The sequence below is a fragment of the Brassica oleracea genome, chromosome C2 (assembly GCF_000695525.1).
Source record: "Brassica oleracea var. oleracea cultivar TO1000 chromosome C2, BOL, whole genome shotgun sequence".
Lineage (NCBI taxonomy): Eukaryota > Viridiplantae > Streptophyta > Magnoliopsida > Brassicales > Brassicaceae > Brassica > Brassica oleracea.
Window position 1 is genome coordinate 22,749,970 of NC_027749.1, and position 22,336 is coordinate 22,772,305.

Below are 22,336 nucleotides of genomic sequence, written 5' to 3' on the forward strand. Positions count from 1 at the left end.
AAAACTAAAATATAATATTATAAGATTAATTCATGTATAAATATTAATATATCAAATATAAATATTAATAAAATTTAAAATTTTAATGTATTTTAAAAATACGGATCCGGATCCGGATATCCGGACCTAAAAATTAAGATATCCGGATCCGGATTCGGTTTGCACGGATCCAAGATTTTACTATCCGGATTCGGATCCGGGCACCCCGGATATCCTATTTTCGGAGCGGATCCGGAGCGGATCTCGGATCGAATCCGGATCTCGGATAATAAGTCTCAGGCCTACTGGTCAGCATCTTTTACTTCGACAAAGCTTTATTATACTATATTACTATCATATGATTTTGCTTGTAAGTTGACAGATTGTAAGATAATATATTTTTTTCTAAATCACTGTTGAATATTTGCAGGTCAAGTGGGCCTGGAGGTAAGAGATTTGAGGATAAAATTGTGGATACTCTTAAGAAGTATGTGAACGAAGGCGCATATTTGTCCGAGAAATCGTTGAAAAAAACATTGCTTATTCAATCATTTTCCCCATCTTCACACGTGTACATATATATCAAACTTGATAGCCTCACCTAAAGTCCTTTTAATAGAAGATGGTACCATGCCAATCCTCTGATCCTCTTCTTGTTTGTGTATTCCTTAAAGTTCTTATCCTTCTACTAATGATACGTCTGTTAAATCTAAATAGACATACGTAGAGATCACGTTACATACCTACTTCAGCTACATTAAGGAGTATGTGGTGGGATTGGACCATGGAAGCAGGATACAATTGCTCCAGTAACGAACAACTACATATTTGGTCAAAAGAGCTCACGCTCATAATCTACAGGTAGGATTTAAGATTCTTCCTGAGATTGAGAGAGTCAGTAAAACATTGCTATTAACTTCTTGAATGATACAATTTCAGGTGCATGCATACAAACAAGCACAGGAATGAAAACGAGTACATACACTTTAACTTTTCAGACAAGACTCATACAAGATCAATGAGATTGAAGTTGATGGAACCTTCATTGCTTTCACTGGTAGCCTCCATAACTTTCAAGCCTCAACGACAGCTCCTGGCTCAAATTGCTTCATTGATCCTCCCTCTTGAAGCACCACAGTGTATCCATTGTTTGTCATTGACTTTTACATCATTTTTACAAGATAAAAGGAGTCTTGAGGATCAAATCAAAGAGAAGAAAAAACTTTGTAAATCTTGGAACAGACTTGTATGATGATCTTTCAGTTAGACACATGAAGTTGTGCAGCAAGGGAAGCAAGATAACCATCTAGGGTAGCGATTACAGCCACGATCAGCCTCTGCTTTAGGAGTAGTAACAGGTTTAGGAGCTTCCTCTTTCTTAAACCCTTCGTCTCCCTCAGCCTCTAACGAAATCTTCTGTTTCTTTTGTGGCGTTGAGCTTTGTAATCCACCCTTATCTTCATTCCCGAATCTTCACAATAAACAACAACAAAGAACCTGTGTTAAGACATGAAGACAAAACACAGATGATCACAAAGTGTTTCTTGTTTTTGTTGCATACACTGGAAAAGCGAAAGACTTGACGCTAAAATCTTCCGACCGACGAGAAACCGAATGATCTAGTTTATTGGTTTTGTTGTTGTTGTCTTTATTAGCCATGAGAACATCTCTAATACTTGATGCAGCCTTTTGTTCTTGGTCTTTACTTGCGTGGTAAGCTTTGTCTGCTTTCTTGCCTATATCCACCAGAGTTTTGACCTCCTCCACAACTCCACTTGCTCCTCCTTGGTTTTTGCTTTGAGGAGGAGAAGGTAAAGTAGGAGTTCTCGGTGAAGTAGGTTGAGGAAAGGTGAGCTCGCCTGATTTGAAGTAATCTATTTCTTCAGTGAAGGTATTGTCTCCCATGTGGATGCTGAAGAGAGATTCGTTGGAGAGAGTGCTCCATTCAGCTGGAGCTGTAGAGGTTGTTATTTCGAAAACGTGTGGAGGGATTCTGTAAGGAGGTGTTGAGGTTGCGTTGTTTATACATCTCTCCATGATTTGTGTTGGAGGAGATTGATCATCAGGTCTTGGTGCTGCTTCTATGGAAGAACAAGAAGAGGAGGAAGAAGAAGAAGAAGAAGAAGAAGAAGATAGCCGTAGGATTGGATCTTCTGCTTCGTGTTTAGAGGCTAAGGGATTGATAAAGTTTAGCTCTTGTGACGTTTCCATGGTTTCAAAATGGAAGTTCCGACAAACTTTTCAATCTGTAGTGTGTATTAACAATGATGAAGACAAAAAAGAAAAGACCGTTATAGATTCAGACAATACAAAAAGATAACATATCATTAACTGGCATCTTTAAAAAGATTTTAGTCAACACCTGATGTTTCAAAAGGACAACGATGAAGACGTGGAACAGAAGCAAGAAACAGACCTAACTTTAGAAAATATCAAAAAGACAAGCTTGGGAGATGCTATCTGATCATTTAACTATTTTCGACATTGCTATCATTTTAATCCGGTCTCGGTTAACGATCGGTTGAGTTTGGTTAACCATTGGTTCAGTTTAACCGGTCAAGATTAGCGAGCGAATCTAAATCAACGGTTGAGATTACCTCATATTAATGAACGGACAGGATGAGCGAACCTCATTGACATAAGCCCTTGTGAATAGAAAGAAAGACGCTCCGAGAGAGATCGTTCTCCGTTAAACCCTAGTAGAGAGTGAGTTCAGTCTCGTCGATACTTGTCTTTCTGATTCGATAGCTGATCTGAATCTCGATTGTTTCTCTGTTTGTTCGTTCTCTAGCTTATCCATTGTTTATGAGTCTCTTCTGTAACCCTAGGAGTCTGATTTGTTGTTTAGATTGTGCTTATTGATGTTTCGTTTCATGGGTTTAGTGAATTTGACCTCGTAAGCTTTGGTTCAATCTTTGACCGTGTGGGAAACACGATAACAGATGATAAAGTTTGTATCTTTCTTGTGTGTGTTGCATTGTATTTTATGAAAGGATGAATTTTTCTTACTTGTATTGACGATTGAATTGATAAGTCTTGGGCATATTCACGAGTTTCATCTTTGGGTTGTTGTTCTCTGTTTGTCTAACCACCGTAAGTGAATGCTCTTTCGATTGTTTTCAGGATACAGATACGTCACAACATGGCTTTCTTAAGTAAAGTTGGAAGGATATTTAGGCAGACTAGCACCCATGTCACTGCCTCTAACTCAATGCTACAGAGCATCCGTTGCATGTCTTCCTCAAAAATCTTTGTTGGAGGTGCCTATTACTCTTATCTCGGTTGAGGGAGAAAGTGTTCTCTTTTTTTTTTTTTTGTTTCTCTCAAAGTTGTCTATGTTGGTTTCAGGTATCTCCTACAGCACTGATGAGTTTGGCTTAAGAGAAGCTTTTAGCAAATATGGAGAAGTCGTTGATGGTAACTAGCTAACTCGCTTTAAGTTATTGCAAGCCTTTTGAGTTGTAACTTTCTTTTGCTTTACTTGGGAGCTGACTAATTTTTATCATCTGCAGCTAAAATTATTGTGGACCGTGAAACTGGTAGATCCAGGGGCTTTGCTTTCGTAACATTTACTTCTACCGAGGAGGCTAGTAATGCCATGCAACTGGATGGACAGGTAACATACAAATGTTCCTGCCTCTTTTGATTCTAAGATGTCATCTGGATTATTCCGTTGTCACTCATTGTCTTGTTGTGGATATTTAACCTTTTTCAAATCGGTTGTTTGTGGTTGTGGACAATGCATGTTTCTATTTTTTTCCTTCACACATTGACAACATAGGTAGTGACATGCTCTCTCTCTCTCTTAATGAATGGTGCTATGTCATTCTGTTTGTTGATTGTATATCTAGTTTCAAAATAAACCTACGCTTTCAGACTGTGTGTAGATGATTCAGACTATGCTAAAAGTGATTCTTCTTTGCTTCGAGTTGTCAATTGGTCATTTATTGTTGTTGTTTTTGGCATACAGGACCTTCATGGTCGAAGAATTAGGGTGAACTACGCTACTGAAAGAGGAAGTGGATTTGGAGGAAGGGGCTTCGGTGGTCCAGGTGGTGGTTACGGTGCTGCAGGTGGTGGTTATGGAGGAGGCGGTGCTGGTGGTTATGGTGCTCCAGCTGGTGGTTACGGAGGTGGCTCTTATGGTGGAAATGCTGGTGCTTATGGAGGTAACTCTCCATATGGTGGCAATGCCGGTGGTGATGGTTATGGAAGCAACTTTGGCGGCGGGTATGGTGTCGCTGGTGGTGTTGGTGGAAGTGACAACTTTGCACAAGGCAGCTCTTCTAGTGCTGGCTTTGATGACAAGTTTAGCAGCGACGTACCACTAGGCAATGATACGGACCATCAGCTTGAAAGCGCGGGCGATGACAATCAATTTGGTGGCTCAGAGAACGGTCAATCAGAGGTTGGCCCAGATGGGGTTGATCAGACTGACGATGGTGATTTTGCCAAGAGAGCTTAATCTCTCCATAATGTTGAGCCTCTGCTGTTTCAGAATAAACTTATGGAAGTTTCTTATTTTATGTTTTTAAAGTTTGGGGTTGTTTATCATGTAGAAACCTCTATTGTTGGTTGTTTTTAATGTTTTCTGACATTTGAGGCTCCTAAATAAAAATTGTAACAACTTAATAACAGACTCTTATTCTAGTTGAGATTTTCGACTAGAGACTACCAGTTCAATGGGTTAATAAGATCTTCAAAACTGAAGAGGACCCAATTTGCTTTGGCTTAGCATATGAACAAGTCTGCACCACTTTGTTTACTAGCCTAAGATGCACAGGTGAATGAGAAGCGATAGTATTATTATGCAAATGCTCTCAGTTTACAAGTAGCTCTTGCTTACCTCAAGAGCTGGCAAGGTTGTTTATGCAAAGATGTTCTCTTGAGGCATCCCAAAAAGTGATGGTACAGTCTACTATGTATGTAACATGTGTATGATCAGATCATTTTTTGGTTCAGCTTGAGCAAACACTATCTAATTGTTGCAAAGAAGAAAGAATCAAGAGAGACCATACACACTGATCATTTTGTTTGTGGAGCTAGAGCGTTCAATTTACACAAATCGGCAAGTAAGTAATCAAATTAATTTTCTGGGAAGATTTTGAAATTGGAATTTTAAATGTTTTGAGTAAATCGTTGCGACTCGTCGATTTGGGTGAGAAGCGCGCAAAGTCTATTCACTAAAACCTCGTAAAAGCCCAAACGCTTGGAGAAGGTTCGGGAGAGAGATAGAGTTGCTTTCTCTCCGCACAAGGGAAATGGCGAGCACGGATTCGAATCACGGGTAACCTCCTCCTCCTCCGAGTATCGAAATGAAAGCCCCGCAGGATCCATTCTTCGGTAAGCGCCGATCCTCTCTTCTACTCATCGTTCTCTTTTGGTTTAATACACTTACTGGGAAGCAAATCTGCGAAAAAGTCGCTGTAGATTGGTTTATTGCATGTGATAATGCTTAGACGGTTAAGTTTATCAGCGAAATGTCGAGATTCCGTCCCGTGATTGTGATCAGAACATTCCGATCATGCTCAGTAGCACTTCATAGGAATCTGAATAGTTCAAAATCGTTTTAGATTGATTGATTGATTGATTGCATATTATGATTACAGTTAGACGATTAGTTTCTCATCGAAATGTCAAGATTCCGTCCCGTGATTGTGATGAGAACCATCCCGATCATGCTGATCAGTGGCGTTTTATCGTAAATAGTTCAAAATCGTTCAAGCTCTGTATGTGTAGTGTGGAGAGAGTTCCTTCAAGTTCTGCAGTGATTGTATGATTACTCAATTCGTGGAGAGTGTATCAGAATCTCTAACCTTGTTGATTTCAGAGACAAAAGAGCATTCCACAAATGCTTCGGACTGTTTGGGTTGGTGATGGATTAAAAGGTATATTATCATACATACTCTTTGCTATCTCATCCTCCTTGTCTATCCTACTTATCATCGTTATAAGCAACTGGCTGTCTAAGGCTATACATGTTTGGTCTTCTATGCTCTAGGTTTTTTGTTCTTTTGTTCTTTAATGGATTGAAGAGTCTCATCCCAACTTAGGAGGGCACTGGGTACATTTTTTAGCAGGAGCTATTGGTATGTTTTCTAAATCTCCTTTCTTCTCTCTCGGTTATCTAATCAATGAAGCTGTGGTAAAGATAGGAGGGAGAAAAAAGATGTTCACTTTGGTGGTATCTGATTCTGAGTGGCAAAACATACAGCAGAAATGAAACGTAATAGCTGAAAAACAAATAATATCATACATTTAAATCTTATGTGACGATCCTAGCGATGAATATCGTGGATTTTTATAAGATAAGATCCATGATTCAGTAAAACCACACAAGAGCAAGGTCGCAGCGCAAGATTTATGGGAAGTTGGAAAGCATCTGATTCCTTTGTGTTCTGCTGCTTCTTTCAGGTGATACAGTTGGTTCTTTCGTTTATGGTCCTTGTGAAGTAATAAAGCAGAGGATGCAAATTCAAGGCACTAGTAGCTCCTGGAGCTCTTTTATTTCAAGGAAAAGCGTTCCAGTTAAACCAAGAGGTGACATGCACTGGAATGTTCCAAGCTGGATGCTCAATATGGAAAGAGCAAGGGCCAAAGGGACTGTATGCTGGGTATGTAATCTTCCTTCAGTCCATTATGATAGCAATTGGATATCCTTTTTCAAGGTACTATGTTATTACTTTTCCTTGTTTCCTTTGGCAGATACTGGTCTACACTAGCAAGGGATGTACCTTTTGCTGGCCTTATGGTAAGTGAAACGGTTACCTCCGTTCATCTTATGGTTCTTTGTCTCCTTATTGTCGTTCTGTTCCTTTTCCTTCTCAGGTTTTTATGAAGCACTAAAGGATCTAACAGATGAAGGGAAGAAAAAGTTTCCACAATTTGGAGTTAACAGTTCAGTCGAGGGGCTCGTATTGGGAGGATTAGCTGGTGGTACGTCAGGATAAGATCAGTTTAAAGCAACCATTCGAAATAACTAATCCATAGTGACCCATGTTTAACTTAATCTCTCTCTCTCTCTCCAGGACTAGGCGCGTATCTCACAACTCCACTGGATGTTGTAAAAACAAGATTGCCAGTGCAAGGAACAACGATCAAGTATGTCTCATCTGAAATAGGCAAATAGCATCCCCAAGAGATATCAAGAACTTGTTTTGATTAAACTTGGTAATATCGATAGGTACAAGGGGTGGTTGGATGCAGTGGGTCAGATACGGAGGAAGGAAGGTCGAGAGGGTTTTTTCAGGGGAAGCGTCCCAAGGGTCATGTTGTATCTTCCAGCCTCGGCACTTACATTCATGGCCGTTGAGTTCCTTAGAGAGAGCTTCAGAGAGAAAGGTAAAAATAACAATGTTGTCTCCAACTTGAGCATAGAGATTAGAGAGTAAAAGATCTTCAGTACATGAGGTTAGGGAGAACTAGTGACATGATTCTTGTGAGATACTGTTAACTACAATCTGATCACTCCTTAATAAAAGGTTATCTTTACTTTCCCTTTTTATATCATTTTATCCTAAAGAGAAAAATAAAATTAAAAATATTAACTTAATTAGGCTTATTATAAATACACGTTTCGGACAGCTTGAACTAGTTAATGTGTTTAAAACGATAACAAAAGAGGAACTTTGTCTAAACCCTAAAACAGGGAGATGGCGTCTTCTTCTCGCTCGGAGAAAAGATGCCTCTACGAAATTCTCGATGTAAGCAAGGAGTCTTCGCCGGAAGAGATCCGATCTTCCTACCGGCGTTTGGCTCTGCAACGTCATCCCGACAAGCTCATCAAGGCCGGCGGAATATCGGAGGCTGACGCCACCGCTCAGTTCCAAGAACTCGTCCACGCCTACGAGGTTCTATCCGATCCCAAGGAGCGAGCCTGGTATGATTCCCACCGATCTCAGATCCTATTCGCCGACCAAGGCTCCGCCGGCGGCTCTAAATCCGGTGGAATGCCTGGCGGCTCCGTCCCGGATCTGTTCGCGTTCTTCTCCACCTCTGTATACTCCGGTTACTCAGACACCGGTAAGGGATTCTACAAGGTGTATTTCGATGTGTTCAACAGCGTTTACCTCAACGAGATTAAGTTCGCGAGAACGTTAGGGTTGAGTATGGACTCCGTGAGAGAGGCTCCGATCATGGGGAATCTAGAGAGTCCGTATTCTCAGGTGACGGCGTTTTACAACTACTGGTTAGGATTCAGCACTGTTATGGATTTCTGCTGGGTGGACGAGTACGATACCATGGCCGGACCTAACCGGAGGATGAGGAGGAAGATGGAGGAGGAGAATAAGAAGGTGAGGAAGAAGGCGAAGAGAGAGTATAACGAGACTGTGAGAGGGTTGGCTGCTTTTGTGAAGAAGAGGGACAAGAGAGTGGTTGATATGATGGTGAAGAAGAGTGCGGAGATGGAGTTGAAGAAGGCGGAGGAGAGGGAGAGGAAGAAGAAGATGGAGAAGGAGAGGTTGGAGAGAGCTATGAACTATGAGGAGCCTGATTGGGCAAAGGCTCAGGGTGAAGAGGAGGAAGAAGTGGAAGAGGATGGTGGTGATGATGGTAAGAAGAAGAGTGAGCAGCTCTATTGCATTGTTTGTAGCAAGAAGTTCAAAAGTGAGAAGCAGTGGAAAAACCATGAGCAGTCGAAGAAGCATAAAGAGAAAGTGGCGGAGTTGAGAGAGTCATTCAGTGATGTAGAAGAGGAGGAGGAAGAGATTGATGAGATACCGGAAACTGTAGAGGAGCTCGAGGAGTTAAATATGGAAGATGAAGTTGTAGGCGAAGCTGATGAAACTGATGATAAGTATTTTATGGCAGAGGAGGATGTGAAAGGATCTAGTGAAAGTGAGGATGAGGATGGGGATGTCGATGATGACGAGCTGATTCTACTCAAGAAAATGGTAGAAAAGAATAAGCGAAAGAACGTTGTATCAAGAGAAGAAGATGAAGTTCACGTCGAGATTGAGAGCGACAGCGAATTTGATAACCAGAAGAGCACAACAGGTAGGAACAGGAAAGGTAAGAAGGAGAGAAACAAACGGAATGCTGGAAAAGACATTACGGATGATGCCAACAAAACACAGATATCTATGGACGATGGTGATAATTCAGATGACAATGCGGATGCAACGGAATCAGCTTCCGGAGCAGTTGAGGAGTCTCAGAAGGATGAGGCAGAGCCAATGGAGTATGATAACAGGAAGAGCACAGGGAGGAGGCGCAGAAGTAAGAAGGGTAAGGACAAAAGCAGTGAAGCTGATGATACTCAAAAAGCCATGGAAGAAACGCAGGAGGATCGAAGTGAATATATAGAACACAAGAAGGCTCCAAGGTCAAAGAAATCAACCAGAGGAATGAAGTCCAAGGTACAAAGCTTTCTTCCCTGTTTAGCATATCACTAGGTCATAGTTTCTTGAAATCATATAATATTTACACATCAAAATGCAGGGCACATCGAAGAAAGCCAGTAATAACGAATGCGACAGATGCGGAGAGGAGTTTGAGTCGAGGTTGGTCCATTAGATGATCATATTCCTTCTTTTGAAGAAATCTCTTGTTTGTTTTCTAGTATTATATCATTCAAATGTTGACCCACCATGTTTCTACCATGGCCAGGTCAAAACTATTCAAGCATATAGCTGATACCGGTCATGCGACAGTGAAATCCCGGTGATTCCATTGCTCATTTCAAAGGATCATGCAGAGATTAACCAAGAATTGCATTCTTTGATTGAATTTATACATTGGTGGAGACGATGAAGAAGAAAGGGTGGAATGAGCTACGTTTTTGACATTTTTGTAGTGCAAACGAGTTGATGATCAAACTCTTATGTACTGTCTACTTAGAGTATCTTTGAAACAAAGATTTTGCAGCAGAGAAGAAATCTTTCAAAAATTGTGTTTGTAAACTACCTTCTTTCAAATATATCGTTCGTAAATCTACAGTCTACTCAATGTTAGGGATCTCATTATCGGAATGTCATTAGGTTATCTCTGTTGTATAATGTTAAGACCATGTTTTTGAAACTAAACTGTATTGGTAAGTTTGTTGAAGGAGCCTTTATTGTCATGAGCTACTTCAATATGTCGATGCCATATTTTGACTCATTTATACTTCCTCTGTATCACTTGTGATTTTTAAGGTTTTTGCACTTGGATTAAGAAAATACAAACTTCTATATAATTTATCTTGGTTACATAAAAGTATCATTAAATGAAATTAATCCAATCAATAAAAAAAATTCAGTATTTTGTAATTGATTACAAAATTTAAATGATACTCCCTCTGTTCCTGAAAGTAAGATTTTCTAGAGTATGCACGCTTATTAAGAATTTAATAAATGTTTATAATTTATATTACTTTTTACTTTATTATACACTTTCCAATAACTTTACACCAATGAAATTTAATCAATTCAAATATTCTCAATTAATGTTCCTCAAAAGTATAAAAAAGTACCTTAACAATATAGAAAATCTATCTTTGTGGAACAAGAAAAAAATCTAAAACATCTTACTTTTAGGAACGGAGGTAGTATTAAATTCTATATAGAATAATAAGAACATCAATTATTTTGAACCAAAATTTTTTCCCGTAAACACCACTTAAAATGATACGGAGAGAATCTATATTTACTTTCCTTATGGAAAATGCATTATCAGATGTGACAATAAGTTCATTTGAGAACTTTGTACAACACCAGCCGTTCAACAAGATCATATTGTAAAGATATATAACGTCAGGCTTTAACATGACTGTTAGAGCTGAGAGCACCAGTCCCTAGCATTCTGGAACATCTTCAACCACAGACTCGACCAGCTTTCTCAACCTTCCAGCATTTCGAGTACGACGGGAACTGCCACATCAAGAAACACCGTTCAGGATGAGGCATCATCGCCAAATGTCTTCCATCAGGTGAACATATAGCCAGCCCCAACGGTGAACCATTGAGTTTAAAAGGCTAAAGCTTCAGTTACAGTCCCATCGTCATTACAGTATCTCAACGGAGCCAAATCTGAGTTAAGCATGTGGTCCAACACTCCTTTGTCCGGAAAATAAGCCCTTCCTTCTGCATGAGCCGCCCAAACTCCTAAAGTACTTACCCTCCATTCCTTTCAGCACTATTGACGGACAGTCCTTGATGGTCACGCTTGTGAACCTGCAGTCAAACCTTCCAGGCTCGTTGTGGACAAACCTCGGCTGGGCCATGTCGAGTGACCCGCCTACTTGAGGGTAGATATTACATATCGACTATCAAAGATAATTTGTAATTCCATTGAATTAGATTATGACGTAAAAGCCTTGCATGTGTTTTTCCATTTTGTTCTTCACTACATTTTACAAAATCAGAAAAACAAATAAGTCTGAACCAATGCGTTATACCTCCAAAAACGAAGCTTTGCTTTTCAGGTCTACCAGACACTAAGCATATATACAGACCACTACATAAGCTCTGCTTCTTGGCTTCTCTAGCCAATGCTATCAGGTTCTACATTAGCTTCCCTTACGTAAGAATAAAAGTACCAAATCAAATTGACCTAACTAACGATTTTACAGCATAACCAAAAACTATCCATAGACCTCTTTGGATAATATCCAAAGACCATGATAGTCATCTGCAGAAACTCAATAAGAGATTGGAAGAAAGATTCTAACTTGGGATTAAAAACAAGATCCATGATTCAAACAACGAAAGGAAAATGTTTTCAATATCAAATACAAAACAACGAACTAGTGCAAAAAACAACAGCCAAATCAAAGTTTATGCTGTTCTACTTTCGCTTCAAATGTTGCTCGGATACATGAAGACTCTGACCCTCATTCCCTGCAACACAGAAATGAAAAGATACTTTAATACAGCAAGCAGGAGATTAAAACAACTAAACAAGATAAGGATCTGATGGTTGTAGGATATGTTAAAAGTACCATGGACTTAGGAGGCAAGTTGGAAGTGAATTTGGCACGGACAACACCGCTGTTACCATGAGGCCTTGTAACCTTTCCCCAGATGCAGCGGTAGTGGCTACCGTTCTTCTTGGTCTTAGCCTTGTATATGTAAGCCATCCTCTTTCCCTTGTACCATGTCACCTCCTCTGTAGTGTTGACTCCTTCGATCTGGATAAGGCTAGTGTTTGGGTACTGGTTTGACTTCGACCTACACAATCAAGAAAATGGTCAGAGACCAAAGCTAAAGGAATTAGCTCAGACAAATAACGACACTGGACTTAGAAGAACAATGCAGAGAATACATTAAGCACATAAAGTTTTTGATTTTTTTTTAAGGTATTACAAAACAGAATCTGATTATAAGTTGAAGCGATGTTTAAGATGAGATCCTATCAGCTTCAGTTACAGTTACCTAAACTACTTAGCTCATTGTGGGTCATTACAATGTATCAAGATCGGAGCCAAACCAAGAACCAGTAAGCAGTATACAATTGAAAGCATAAAGGTGTCACCTTTTGTATCCCAAGATGGTTCCCCTGACGTAGAGTCTGCAATTAAGATAAAAAAAATAGGATTCAGATTTGATCACACGAAAACGAGCAGACCTCTAGTACTACTGTTGAGAACAAGATTCGACAACTAGGGTTCGATTTAAATAGATGGACAACAAAGGAAGATGAAAGACCTGACACGTTCTCCTTGGCGTCCCTTCACCATTTTCGCAAGACCGCTGCTACTATTACTGAGGTAAACGGAGGAGACAAACCCTAGAGCTTAAGCACAAGTTTATATAGTGCTACCTACTCTTTCGATTTGATTCAAAACGGGCCTATGGGCCTCTAAACTTAGCCTGGTAAGGTATTGAAACATATTTAAATCAGCTTCTTCTTTTTTTTGTTGAGGAGGGTATTATTTGATTATTTATGTATTTTAGTTGAAAGTTGAAACTAGGTAGCGATTTTGTGAATGTAAATATTTTATAAAATATATAGATTATGTTTTTATCAATTTAAAATTAATTTTTTATTTTATTTTTTATTTTGTAAAATATGAATATGACAACTTTAACATATTTTATAATTTATGTATCGACAATTATACTAAATATGTTATATATGTTTTATTTTATTTTTTTAAGAAAATAATTAAGTTTATACTATTTAAATTTCTAAATATATTTTAGATAAAATTGGATTTTTTATTTATAACAATAAATGATATTATAGCCGAAAGTAAAACAAAAATAATAATGCATTAATAGTTATTATAATATCTTACATATATAGTATGACTTATATAGAAAAAGTGTAGTATAATGTGGATTGTTTAGCAAAAAATATTATTTGATTTTTTTTAGAATTGATTAAAATGAAGAAAATTAAAAATATTTGACGAATCAAATTATAAAAATTTTAGAAAAAACTTCACTTATGATTGATACCTAAGCAAAAATCATTTAAATGAATTCCCTTTTAATCTACAATCATAAAAGGGCATGAGATGTTCATTTAACCATCCACATCACGTAAAATATATCTACTAACTATAGTGCATTGTAGTCTATAAAAAAAATCTTTCAAATTTCATTATTATCCATTGAAAGAATTTTTTATAAAGTTTTTTACAGACCGCAGTGCACTAACCTTATGACATTTAATTTAAATTGTTTTCTTTTTTTTTGGGCTTGATAAGTATTGGCTTATTGCAAAGACAATATCATCAGAAGATATAACTTCAGTAGTTACACTCAACCCAACATATTGAACTAGAATTTGGTTGGACTCATATACATATATCCAATGTTCGAAAACGCGGTCAACGCGGTCGATTCCGCGGCGGAGAAGCGTTCGGCGGCCCCTTACCGTCTCGATTATAGCCTGTTCGGGAAAAAACTCGGATCCTTAGGAAAAATCATATTTTCTTTTATTCTTCTGTAATTTCACATGTTATTTGATGAATTTATCGATATAAGAAGAAGAAAATGATAAAAACAAAAGGAATCAGTAAAAGGGATGGCTGCCGTCGATCTTGTGCTCAGAAAAAAATAGGTCAAAAGAAGAAGACGATGAGGAAAATACAGTTTTGTCCTTCATTAAAAGACAAAAAATTAATAAAGCACACAAAACTGATATGACGAGGTTCGAACCAATTTGCAATAAGACGTACATATCCCTGGTTTTTATTCGTTATAGTGAAAAGTGAACCAATTTCAACTCTTTTATTCAATCCGAGATAATTACATACATTAAAGTTACAGAGAAATTTAGAAAGTCCACCTAGTATATAGTAGGATTTTTTTAAAAGATTTGTAATTTTCTACAACAACTAATAATATTTAAATTTAAAATATGAATTTTAATCAGTATTTGGAAATTTATTTATTTGTTGGATTGCTTTTTTTTAACATGAAAATCGACTAAAACACACTCTACAATAGAACCATGAGTAAATAATACTGAATTTTAGAATATATAATGGGTGATTTAAAATATTTAAAATTACTAATCCAATAAAACTGACTTTTCTTAGATTTCTATACTTATTAAAATTTGATAACTAATCTATTATATTAAAAGAGAATTACAAATTTTGAAATAAACTTTTCATTCATGTGTTTATTATGAAAATTTTCACCCAAACTAAAACAAAACAAGTCTTCATTAAGAGTATTTATCACCTTTTAATAAACACTAGATCGTTTATCCGCGCTACGTGCGGATTGTATGCTATACATTTTCTTTTTAACTTTTGATATTTTAAAATTATTTCACATTAAATCCTTGTTAAACATTTAAATAATAGAATAGATCATGATAATTTGAGATTTTCAGTTGTGATATTTAAGCATTACTATATTGATTGATTTTGTTGTGCATGGTTAACATATTTGCCGTCAAAAAATGAATATTATAATTTTCATAATTAGTAATTGATTGTATATGTTTAAGTATAACTGAAAAGGGAAATTACTTAAGTGTTACAAAATATTTTTTTGATAAAGTATTTATTTTCTAAATATATTTAAATTTCTGTATAACATTTTTATCTTTTTGGCCACTATTTTCTTTCTTATGTTAAGGATTTATTAATTCAAACCAAATATAATTCCTTAGAAAATCTTTATTGTAAGAAACAATAATGTAATCAATTTCCTTATAAAAGTTAGTCAGCTTATATATATATTTCACTAAAGACTGTAACATCTAAAAGAGTATATTGCCCTACTTAGAACTTAAGTAATTTCTTTTATAGCATTTATTTTTGGTTTGGTATACTTTATATCATGTTTTTGTTTATTATTTGTCATTTATTTATATGTTCAGTTATATATTTCTTACGATTATAACATATTTTCTTACAATTATAACAAATAAAACTAATTTAATATACTCATTGTTTCTAAGTTAAACTATGTGGTATCTCTTATTCAAATAACAAATTAATTTCATATAAATAATTTTTGCTATATGGTATTTATTTGTTAGATTTTTTTTTTGGTATGAATATTTGTTTTGTTAGCCTACTTTATAATCAATAAAATTTATCCTCACATTATGTGATTTTAATCTCTTATATCTTTATACTTTGGGTTATGTTCTTTAATCTACTTATATTTCTTGTTTTTATTGGTGTATTGTCTTTTATAGTGTAGAGTTTTTGAGTTTAGCTTTAAGTGAATTATGTCTGTATAAGGGTTTGATCTTAAGTGAATAAAAGTATGTTAGCTATTTTTTTTGTCAACATTATGTTAGCAATTGAAATATTTCTACTGTAAAATTATCTTAATGTGAGCATCCTCTAAAAAGATAGTATCCAACATTTATGTTATTGTCTAGTCAAATAGTAGTACCATTTAAAATGAATCGAATATGATTTTAGGCAAAGGTAATAAATCTAGAAGTTCCAATTAAATTTGAGAAAGTATTAAATTCTAATGTTATTTCAATTATGTATTTTATAAATTCTTTAAAATGTTATGTAATTGGATTAACGTATTTATAACCATATTTCTAAAATACTTTAAATTATAGTGAATTATGTGGTGTCCAATATTAAATGGAATATATAGCAGTGGTATTTGAAAGGAGTTTAACGGAAAATTTAATATAAAAATGTAAAGAATCGAATATATATTTTTAGCCGGTGATTTAAAGGTGGTTTTATGTGGTTTATCTATCAGATGTGTGTCAAAATTATTGATATCGATGATATCGTAGATTCAGAAATGTAATTTTGACTATAAATTATTACAAGTTTGAAAAGAAAACTAACAAAAATAGAGTTAAAAAAATTACGTCATACAAAATAAGAGATAGACAAGTTGAAAGACACAGAAGGGGGAAAATCTCAAACAACCTTTATCATAATTATTGTGTTAATCATGGTACTTTTTTGTTCTTATTAGATGTAATCTACAACATAATTACAAAAGCTCTATGTTACAGTGGCCAAAAAGAACGTTTCATCTAACAACAAATTAACAAGACAAACAAAATTATATGAAATTGGTATAAAAAGCCTACTCTGAATTAAAAGTTAGATTAAAAATAAAATAAAACAAAAGAATAGATTAGACAAATTTAACATAAATATATAATCCGCTGGTAGCGTGGAATAATCTCTAGTAAATATTTACAATATAAATTTTGACATATGTTATAAATTATACCTGAATCTAAATACTATTAATTAAACGCAACTCAAACTAAATTAATTTTCAAACGAAATCTATGAGGTTGAACTTAAAAATCTGGAACACTGCAAAAACTCAAACCCGAAAACCCATATCTAATTGAACTAACTCCAATCCCCTATATATTAATAGAGAAACATTTAAAAAGTTGTAACATGTAGTTTGTAATAATTACAAAAGAGTTTTGCTGAGTTGTCACTCAATTAAGACGTCAATTAATCTTACGTGGCAGATTAAGAATCAGTTGAAAAAATGTTGGTCCAAAATCCAATTACAAGGAAACATTATATTAACCCAAAATATAAGAAGCGTGTATTATTTCTTTAAATAAAAGCTATGAAATTACCTTATATGATTAACATATATATGACAATTAATGATTATGAATACTAAATATTTGATAACAATTTTTGCAACATTCCTCATTTTCGGTCTAATTTTATATTATTAAAATAAATTAAACAATCATTTTAATCATATAATAAAAAAAATTAAGTTTTTTCTTATATGCTATATTTTGAATTTTGTAAAATGACTTTAGATTACAAAAAATGTTAAAAATCCCTTTGAAATTTTTTGTGATCAATGGCTTAATTTGTTTTTTGTTATAACAATATACAAATGATTATACAATCGTATTAATATGAATTTTTATTTAATAAATATTCATATTAAATAATATATATATATATATCGTTTAAATTAATCTATGTACCATTTAAAAATACACAAATATTTTAATTTTGAAATTTGCATTGAAAGAGTAATAAGACGTTAATATTTTAATTTCAAAATTTGCATCGAAAAATACCACGTCGAAAATTTTGAGATTGAGGGTTTAAATTTTTGGTTACATCAAATATAAAAATGTTAATAAAACCATATGAGTAGTAAGTCTCAATAATATATATTTATATTAAAACATACTATACATTTATGTCAATATATTTGAAATAAGTTATATACCACATAAAATATAATTAATTAATTCTTTTGATTTATTTACCATAAATATATTTTAAACAAACAAAAGTATTGTTTTGATTTGTGTGATTACTATAATCTCTTTTATATTAACTAGGGTCTTTGTCCGGGCTACGCCCGGGTAAATTTCTTCTTATAATTTTTAATTAATTTTAGTTTGTTTATTTTCTTAAGTTAGCGTCGGAGGTAACTCGATTGAATCGAGATGTAGTGGAGTATTGATTGTGGAGTTCTGGATCGAGAGAACTGAAACGATGGTGAAGAAACGGTGAAGACGAAGAGCGAGAAGCGTAGAGCCTCATGTTATCCGTCTTGGGTTGAATTTTTTTTTTTAATTGAACCGGGTAGCAAAGCCCAATGCTAACCGACGAAGCCCATCGAAACACAGCAGAGCCCATACGAAAGCAAGAGCCTCGTGTCTTTTGCCAGCGTGTATTATTGGAATGTCTTGATTGGTTAAATATATTAGCCTACGTGTACATGCTAGAAACACTCCATATTCACCTTTTAGTATAGTTTAGATTCTTAGACACATAGAGCTCCTTCAACGTGCTAGAGGCCTTTGATAATCCTTCCAACGAAGTGATTTCATTGAAAGATACGTCAAAGACCAAAAGCCTTGAGAATATGCTTATATCTGGTACTTCCGCTAGCTTGTTATCTCTGAGAATCAGCTCCTACATATACAAATGACTATCAATCGTAAGGCCTCGAGAGATCATATTTGTGAAATTCGCAGAATCAGAGAGTGGATGATAATAATCACCTCGAGATCGGACAAGGCGTCCCAGCGAGAGAGAGGCTCGACGGCGGAGTCTTCGATTAGGTTTTGGCGAAGAGAAAGCTTCTTGAGCATAGAGAGGTGAGCGATCCTCGAGTCCAGTTCCGATAAACGGTTCACCGTGAGATCCAGGTCAGTTAGCGTCGGAGGTAACTCGATTGAATCGAGATGTAGTGGAGTATTGATTGTGGAGTTCTGGATCGAGAGAACTGAAACGATGGTGAAGAAACGGTGAAGACGAAGAGCGAGAAGCGTAGAGCCTCATGTTATCCGTCTTGGGTTGAATTTTTTTTTTTAATTGAACCGGGTAGCAAAGCCCAATGCTAACCGACGAAGCCCATCGAAACACAGCAGAGCCCATACGAAAGCAAGAGCCTCGTGTCTTTTGCCAGCGTGTATTATTGGAATGTCTTGATTGGTTAAATATATTAGCCTACGTGTACATGCTAGAAACACTCCATATTCACCTTTTAGTATAGTTTAGATTCTTAGACACATAGAGCTCCTTCAACGTGCTAGAGGCCTTTGATAATCCTTCCAACGAAGTGATTTCATTGAAAGATACGTCAAAGACCAAAAGCCTTGAGAATATGCTTATATCTGGTACTTCCGCTAGCTTGTTATCTCTGAGAATCAGCTCCTACATATACAAATGACTATCAATCGTAAGGCCTCGAGAGATCATATTTGTGAAATTCGCAGAATCAGAGAGTGGATGATAATAATCACCTCGAGATCGGACAAGGCGTCCCAGCGAGAGAGAGGCTCGACGGCGGAGTCTTCGATTAGGTTTTGGCGAAGAGAAAGCTTCTTGAGCATAGAGAGGTGAGCGATCCTCGAGTCCAGTTCCGATAAACGGTTCACCGTGAGATCCAGGTCAGTTAGCGTCGGAGGTAACTCGATTGAATCGAGATGTAGTGGAGTATTGATTGTGGAGTTCTGGATCGAGAGAACTGAAACGATGGTGAAGAAACGGTGAAGACGAAGAGCGAGAAGCGTAGAGCCTCATGTTATCCGTCTTGGGTTGAATTTTTTTTTTTAATTGAACCGGGTAGCAAAGCCCAATGCTAACCGACGAAGCCCATCGAAACACAGCAGAGCCCATACGAAAGCAAGAGCCTCGTGTCTTTTGCCAGCGTGTATTATTGGAATGTCTTGATTGGTTAAATATATTAGCCTACGTGTACATGCTAGAAACACTCCATATTCACCTTTTAGTATAGTTTAGATTCTTAGACACATAGAGCTCCTTCAACGTGCTAGAGGCCTTTGATAATCCTTCCAACGAAGTGATTTCATTGAAAGATACGTCAAAGACCAAAAGCCTTGAGAATATGCTTATATCTGGTACTTCCGCTAGCTTGTTATCTCTGAGAATCAGCTCCTACATATACAAATGACTATCAATCGTAAGGCCTCGAGAGATCATATTTGTGAAATTCGCAGAATCAGAGAGTGGATGATAATAATCACCTCGAGATCGGACAAGGCGTCCCAGCGAGAGAGAGGCTCGACGGCGGAGTCTTCGATTAGGTTTTGGCGAAGAGAAAGCTTCTTGAGCATAGAGAGGTGAGCGATCCTCGAGTCCAGTTCCGATAAACGGTTCACCGTGAGATCCAGGTCAGTTAGCGTCGGAGGTAACTCGATTGAATCGAGATGTAGTGGAGTATTGATTGTGGAGTTCTGGATCGAGAGAACTGAAACGATGGTGAAGAAACGGTGAAGACGAAGAGCGAGAAGCGTAGAGCCTCGTGTTATCCGTCTTGGGTTGAATTTTTGTTTTTTAATTGAACCGGGTAGCAAAGCCCAATGCTAACCGACGAAGCCCATCGAAACACAGCATAGCCCATACGAAAGCAAGAGCTTCGTGTCTTTTGCCAGCGTGTATTATTGGAATGTCTTGATTGGTTAAATATATTAGCATGCGTGGACATGCTAGAAACACTCCATATTCACCTTTTAGTATAGTTTAGATTGAGAAACAATTGATTACTCTAGAAAGTGTAAGATTTTATTAATTAATATTTTTCAAAAAATCTTACAAGAAATCAATATAACTAAGATTAATTTAAAAGTTATTGAAATCACCTAGCGAGAACATGGATCGCACAACAAAATTTCTTTCTTAACTCTAACTTTTTTCTTATTTGTCACAACACCGTCTGAGAATATTTGAAAGTGTCGATTGACAATCTAAAAAGGTAACGTTTTCTTAAGTTTAGCCCATTGTTTTTCTTAATTGGGCATATAACATTTTTTAATGATTAACTAAATGGATCACGTACATAGTAAAATATATTTTGGTTTAAAAATTGTTGCATACCCAAAATCAATATGAACCTTCATCATTTTCGTTTAAAATTTTGTCACAATAAAAATATACGGTTGGGCAAAAAATCTGAATCCAAAAAACCAAACCAAGGCCGATCTAGAAAATAGTATTGAACTTTAACTAAAATTGGTTAGATATCTTAATGAGTTCAAAAACATTGTATCTAGAGAACCTGAACCGAATCCGATCCAAACCGAAATATTTTATGTATCCGGATATATCCGAACAAGATTTATATACTTAAATATATTAATTATTTTTAAATTTAATATCTAAAAGAATATACAAAATATATAAAATGTTTATAAGCTGTCCAAAATACTTGAAAATATATAAGATAGTACTAAAAAAGTTTTGGTCACAAAAATAGACCACAAGGAGGAAAATGACCAAAATGTTTCATTAAAGAGATAAATATACATTTATACCCATAGAGTTAACTAATCCAAACCTTAGGGTTTAGAGTTAAGAGGTGGAGATTTGAAATTGAGGTTTAAAATTTTATAAAATAAAAAATAAATATTAAAAATTTGAAAATAAAATTTTTTAAAATAGTTTCAAAAAGTATTTTCGAATTACAAAAAGAAAATTTGAAAAAACAAAATTCGAAAAAAAAACAATTTCGAAAAAAACAATTTTATTAAAAAATCCGAATTTGAAAACATATAATCTAAAACTATAAAAAAAAAAATTTTAATTTTTTTTAATTTTTTCATTTTTTTATATTTTTTTATATCTAAGGTATTAGTGTCATTTTACCTATTAAATGAAACATTTTGGTCATTTTCCTCCTTGTGGTCTATTTTTGTGACCAAAACTTGAAAATGGTCTATTTAGGAAAATTGCCCTACTTATAATACATAAAATACTTAAAATATCTATCGATTTCCTATCCAAATATTTAAGTTAAACCAATTTTTATGTTAAGTTTAAGTATTTTGGCATACATTATTCAAATTTATATGTTATATATTATTTTTATTTTTAGATTTTGAAAATTTTGAAGTATATATGAACTTTAATTTTTGGAAAATATTTAAATATGTTATCCAAACTCAAACTCGAACCAAACCCGCAAAGATCTGAACCAAACCCTCAAGGATTCGAATCGAACTAAATGGTACTCGAATGTCCATCTCTAATCAATATAAAAAAAGTTATCGATAACAAAATGTATATTGTTTATAATCATCATCTAGTGTTTTATCAAAAACTTAGAAGCTGTTTCTGTAGTTACAACAAATATTCGACCCTCTCTTGTTAGTTCTAATAAACACAATTGTTTTCTAATTGTATTATATTATTTCATTATTTTAAGTGAATTTAATAATCATTTGGATTTTTACTACTTAGCTAATTTTCTAAGATATATTTAATCATTGAATAGTCTTTGTCTAAACCGAAACAACGACTTGACTAAACAAGAACCATTAGTCCACTATCAATTAACTTATTTGAACTTGGGATAATAGTAATATTAGCATAAACTACTAAACTACAAAACTTCTATCAAGTTTATACTTATTGTATAAGACTTATGCAATGAATATAATATATTTAGAAAATATTGATAGGATCAATTTAACGATGAACATACAATTGGGATATTAAAGCTATTATGACGAA

The 22,336-nt window shown here is 35.2% G+C and overlaps 5 protein-coding genes across 6 annotated transcripts; 3 read left to right on the plus strand and 2 right to left on the minus strand.

Moving 5' to 3' along the window:
• Positions 1–1,242: 1,242 nt before the first annotated feature.
• LOC106327080 lies at positions 1,243–2,190 on the minus strand. Its single transcript, XM_013765095.1, has 2 exons — positions 1,541–2,190; positions 1,243–1,450 (listed from the first exon to the last, which is right to left on the minus strand). The coding sequence occupies exons 1-2, from the start codon at positions 2,188–2,190 to the stop codon at positions 1,243–1,245; spliced, it is 858 nt and encodes a 285-aa protein (XP_013620549.1).
• Positions 2,191–2,624: 434 nt separating this feature from the next.
• Positions 2,625–4,646, plus strand: LOC106327081 (glycine-rich RNA-binding protein 5, mitochondrial-like). Its single transcript, XM_013765096.1, has 5 exons — positions 2,625–2,685; positions 3,103–3,239; positions 3,328–3,396; positions 3,492–3,595; positions 3,950–4,646. The coding sequence occupies exons 2-5, from the start codon at positions 3,122–3,124 to the stop codon at positions 4,442–4,444; spliced, it is 786 nt and encodes a 261-aa protein (XP_013620550.1). The 5' UTR covers positions 2,625–2,685; positions 3,103–3,121; the 3' UTR covers positions 4,445–4,646.
• A 202-nt stretch (positions 4,647–4,848) lies between these two features.
• On the plus strand, positions 4,849–7,560 carry LOC106327207 (probable mitochondrial 2-oxodicarboxylate carrier). The gene is given in 10 exon segments (XM_013765293.1): positions 4,849–5,051; positions 5,146–5,322; positions 5,810–5,867; positions 5,981–6,068; positions 6,394–6,593; positions 6,685–6,730; positions 6,808–6,915; positions 7,008–7,080; positions 7,163–7,355; positions 7,357–7,560. Coding segments are annotated over 6 exon segments (615 nt in total). The 5' UTR covers positions 4,849–5,051; positions 5,146–5,322; positions 5,810–5,867; positions 5,981–6,068; positions 6,394–6,446; the 3' UTR covers positions 7,405–7,560.
• LOC106327206 (dnaJ homolog subfamily C member 21-like) lies at positions 7,255–10,042 on the plus strand. 2 transcript variants are annotated; one of them, XM_013765292.1, is made up of 4 exons: positions 7,255–7,320; positions 7,628–9,338; positions 9,421–9,482; positions 9,589–10,042. In XM_013765292.1, exons 2-4 carry the CDS (start codon positions 7,632–7,634, stop codon positions 9,644–9,646), a joined length of 1,827 nt encoding a protein of 608 aa, XP_013620746.1. In that variant the 5' UTR covers positions 7,255–7,320; positions 7,628–7,631; the 3' UTR covers positions 9,647–10,042. The 2 variants fall into 2 exon arrangements, with proteins under 2 accessions (XP_013620746.1, XP_013620745.1); XM_013765291.1 differs by lacking the exon at positions 7,255–7,320 and having other exon boundaries at positions 7,562–9,338.
• Positions 10,043–11,607: 1,565 nt separating this feature from the next.
• On the minus strand, positions 11,608–12,738 carry LOC106327208 (60S ribosomal protein L35a-1). The gene is made up of 4 exons (XM_013765294.1): positions 12,606–12,738; positions 12,433–12,468; positions 11,900–12,128; positions 11,608–11,798 (listed from the first exon to the last, which is right to left on the minus strand). Exons 1-4 carry the CDS (start codon positions 12,635–12,637, stop codon positions 11,757–11,759), a joined length of 339 nt encoding a protein of 112 aa, XP_013620748.1. The 5' UTR covers positions 12,638–12,738; the 3' UTR covers positions 11,608–11,756.
• Positions 12,739–22,336: the final 9,598 nt, after the last annotated feature.

Bases quoted from the DNA above. Each gene is read 5' to 3' on its own strand.
- LOC106327080 (XM_013765095.1), bottom strand. From the start codon at position 2,190: ATGGAAACGTCACAAGAGCTAAACTTTATCAATCCCTTAGCCTCTAAA. The intron at 1,451-1,540 runs GTATGCAACAAA...TTTATTGTGAAG, and splicing joins AAGTCTTTCGCTTTTCCAGT to ATTCGGGAATGAAGATAAGG.
- LOC106327081 (XM_013765096.1), top strand. From the start codon at position 3,122: ATGGCTTTCTTAAGTAAAGTTGGAAGGATATTTAGGCAGACTAGCACC. The intron at 3,240-3,327 runs GTGCCTATTACT...TGTTGGTTTCAG, and splicing joins CTCAAAAATCTTTGTTGGAG to GTATCTCCTACAGCACTGAT. The intron at 3,596-3,949 runs GTAACATACAAA...TTTGGCATACAG, and splicing joins CCATGCAACTGGATGGACAG to GACCTTCATGGTCGAAGAAT.
- LOC106327206 (XM_013765292.1), top strand. From the start codon at position 7,632: ATGGCGTCTTCTTCTCGCTCGGAGAAAAGATGCCTCTACGAAATTCTC. The intron at 9,339-9,420 runs GTACAAAGCTTT...ATCAAAATGCAG, and splicing joins CCAGAGGAATGAAGTCCAAG to GGCACATCGAAGAAAGCCAG. The intron at 9,483-9,588 runs GTTGGTCCATTA...TACCATGGCCAG, and splicing joins GGAGAGGAGTTTGAGTCGAG to GTCAAAACTATTCAAGCATA.
- LOC106327208 (XM_013765294.1), bottom strand. From the start codon at position 12,637: ATGGTGAAGGGACGCCAAGGAGAACGTGTCAG. The intron at 12,129-12,432 runs GTGACACCTTTA...TTGATTGTGTAG, and splicing joins ACCATCTTGGGATACAAAAG to GTCGAAGTCAAACCAGTACC. The intron at 11,799-11,899 runs GTACTTTTAACA...TCTGTGTTGCAG, and splicing joins ACTTGCCTCCTAAGTCCATG to GGAATGAGGGTCAGAGTCTT.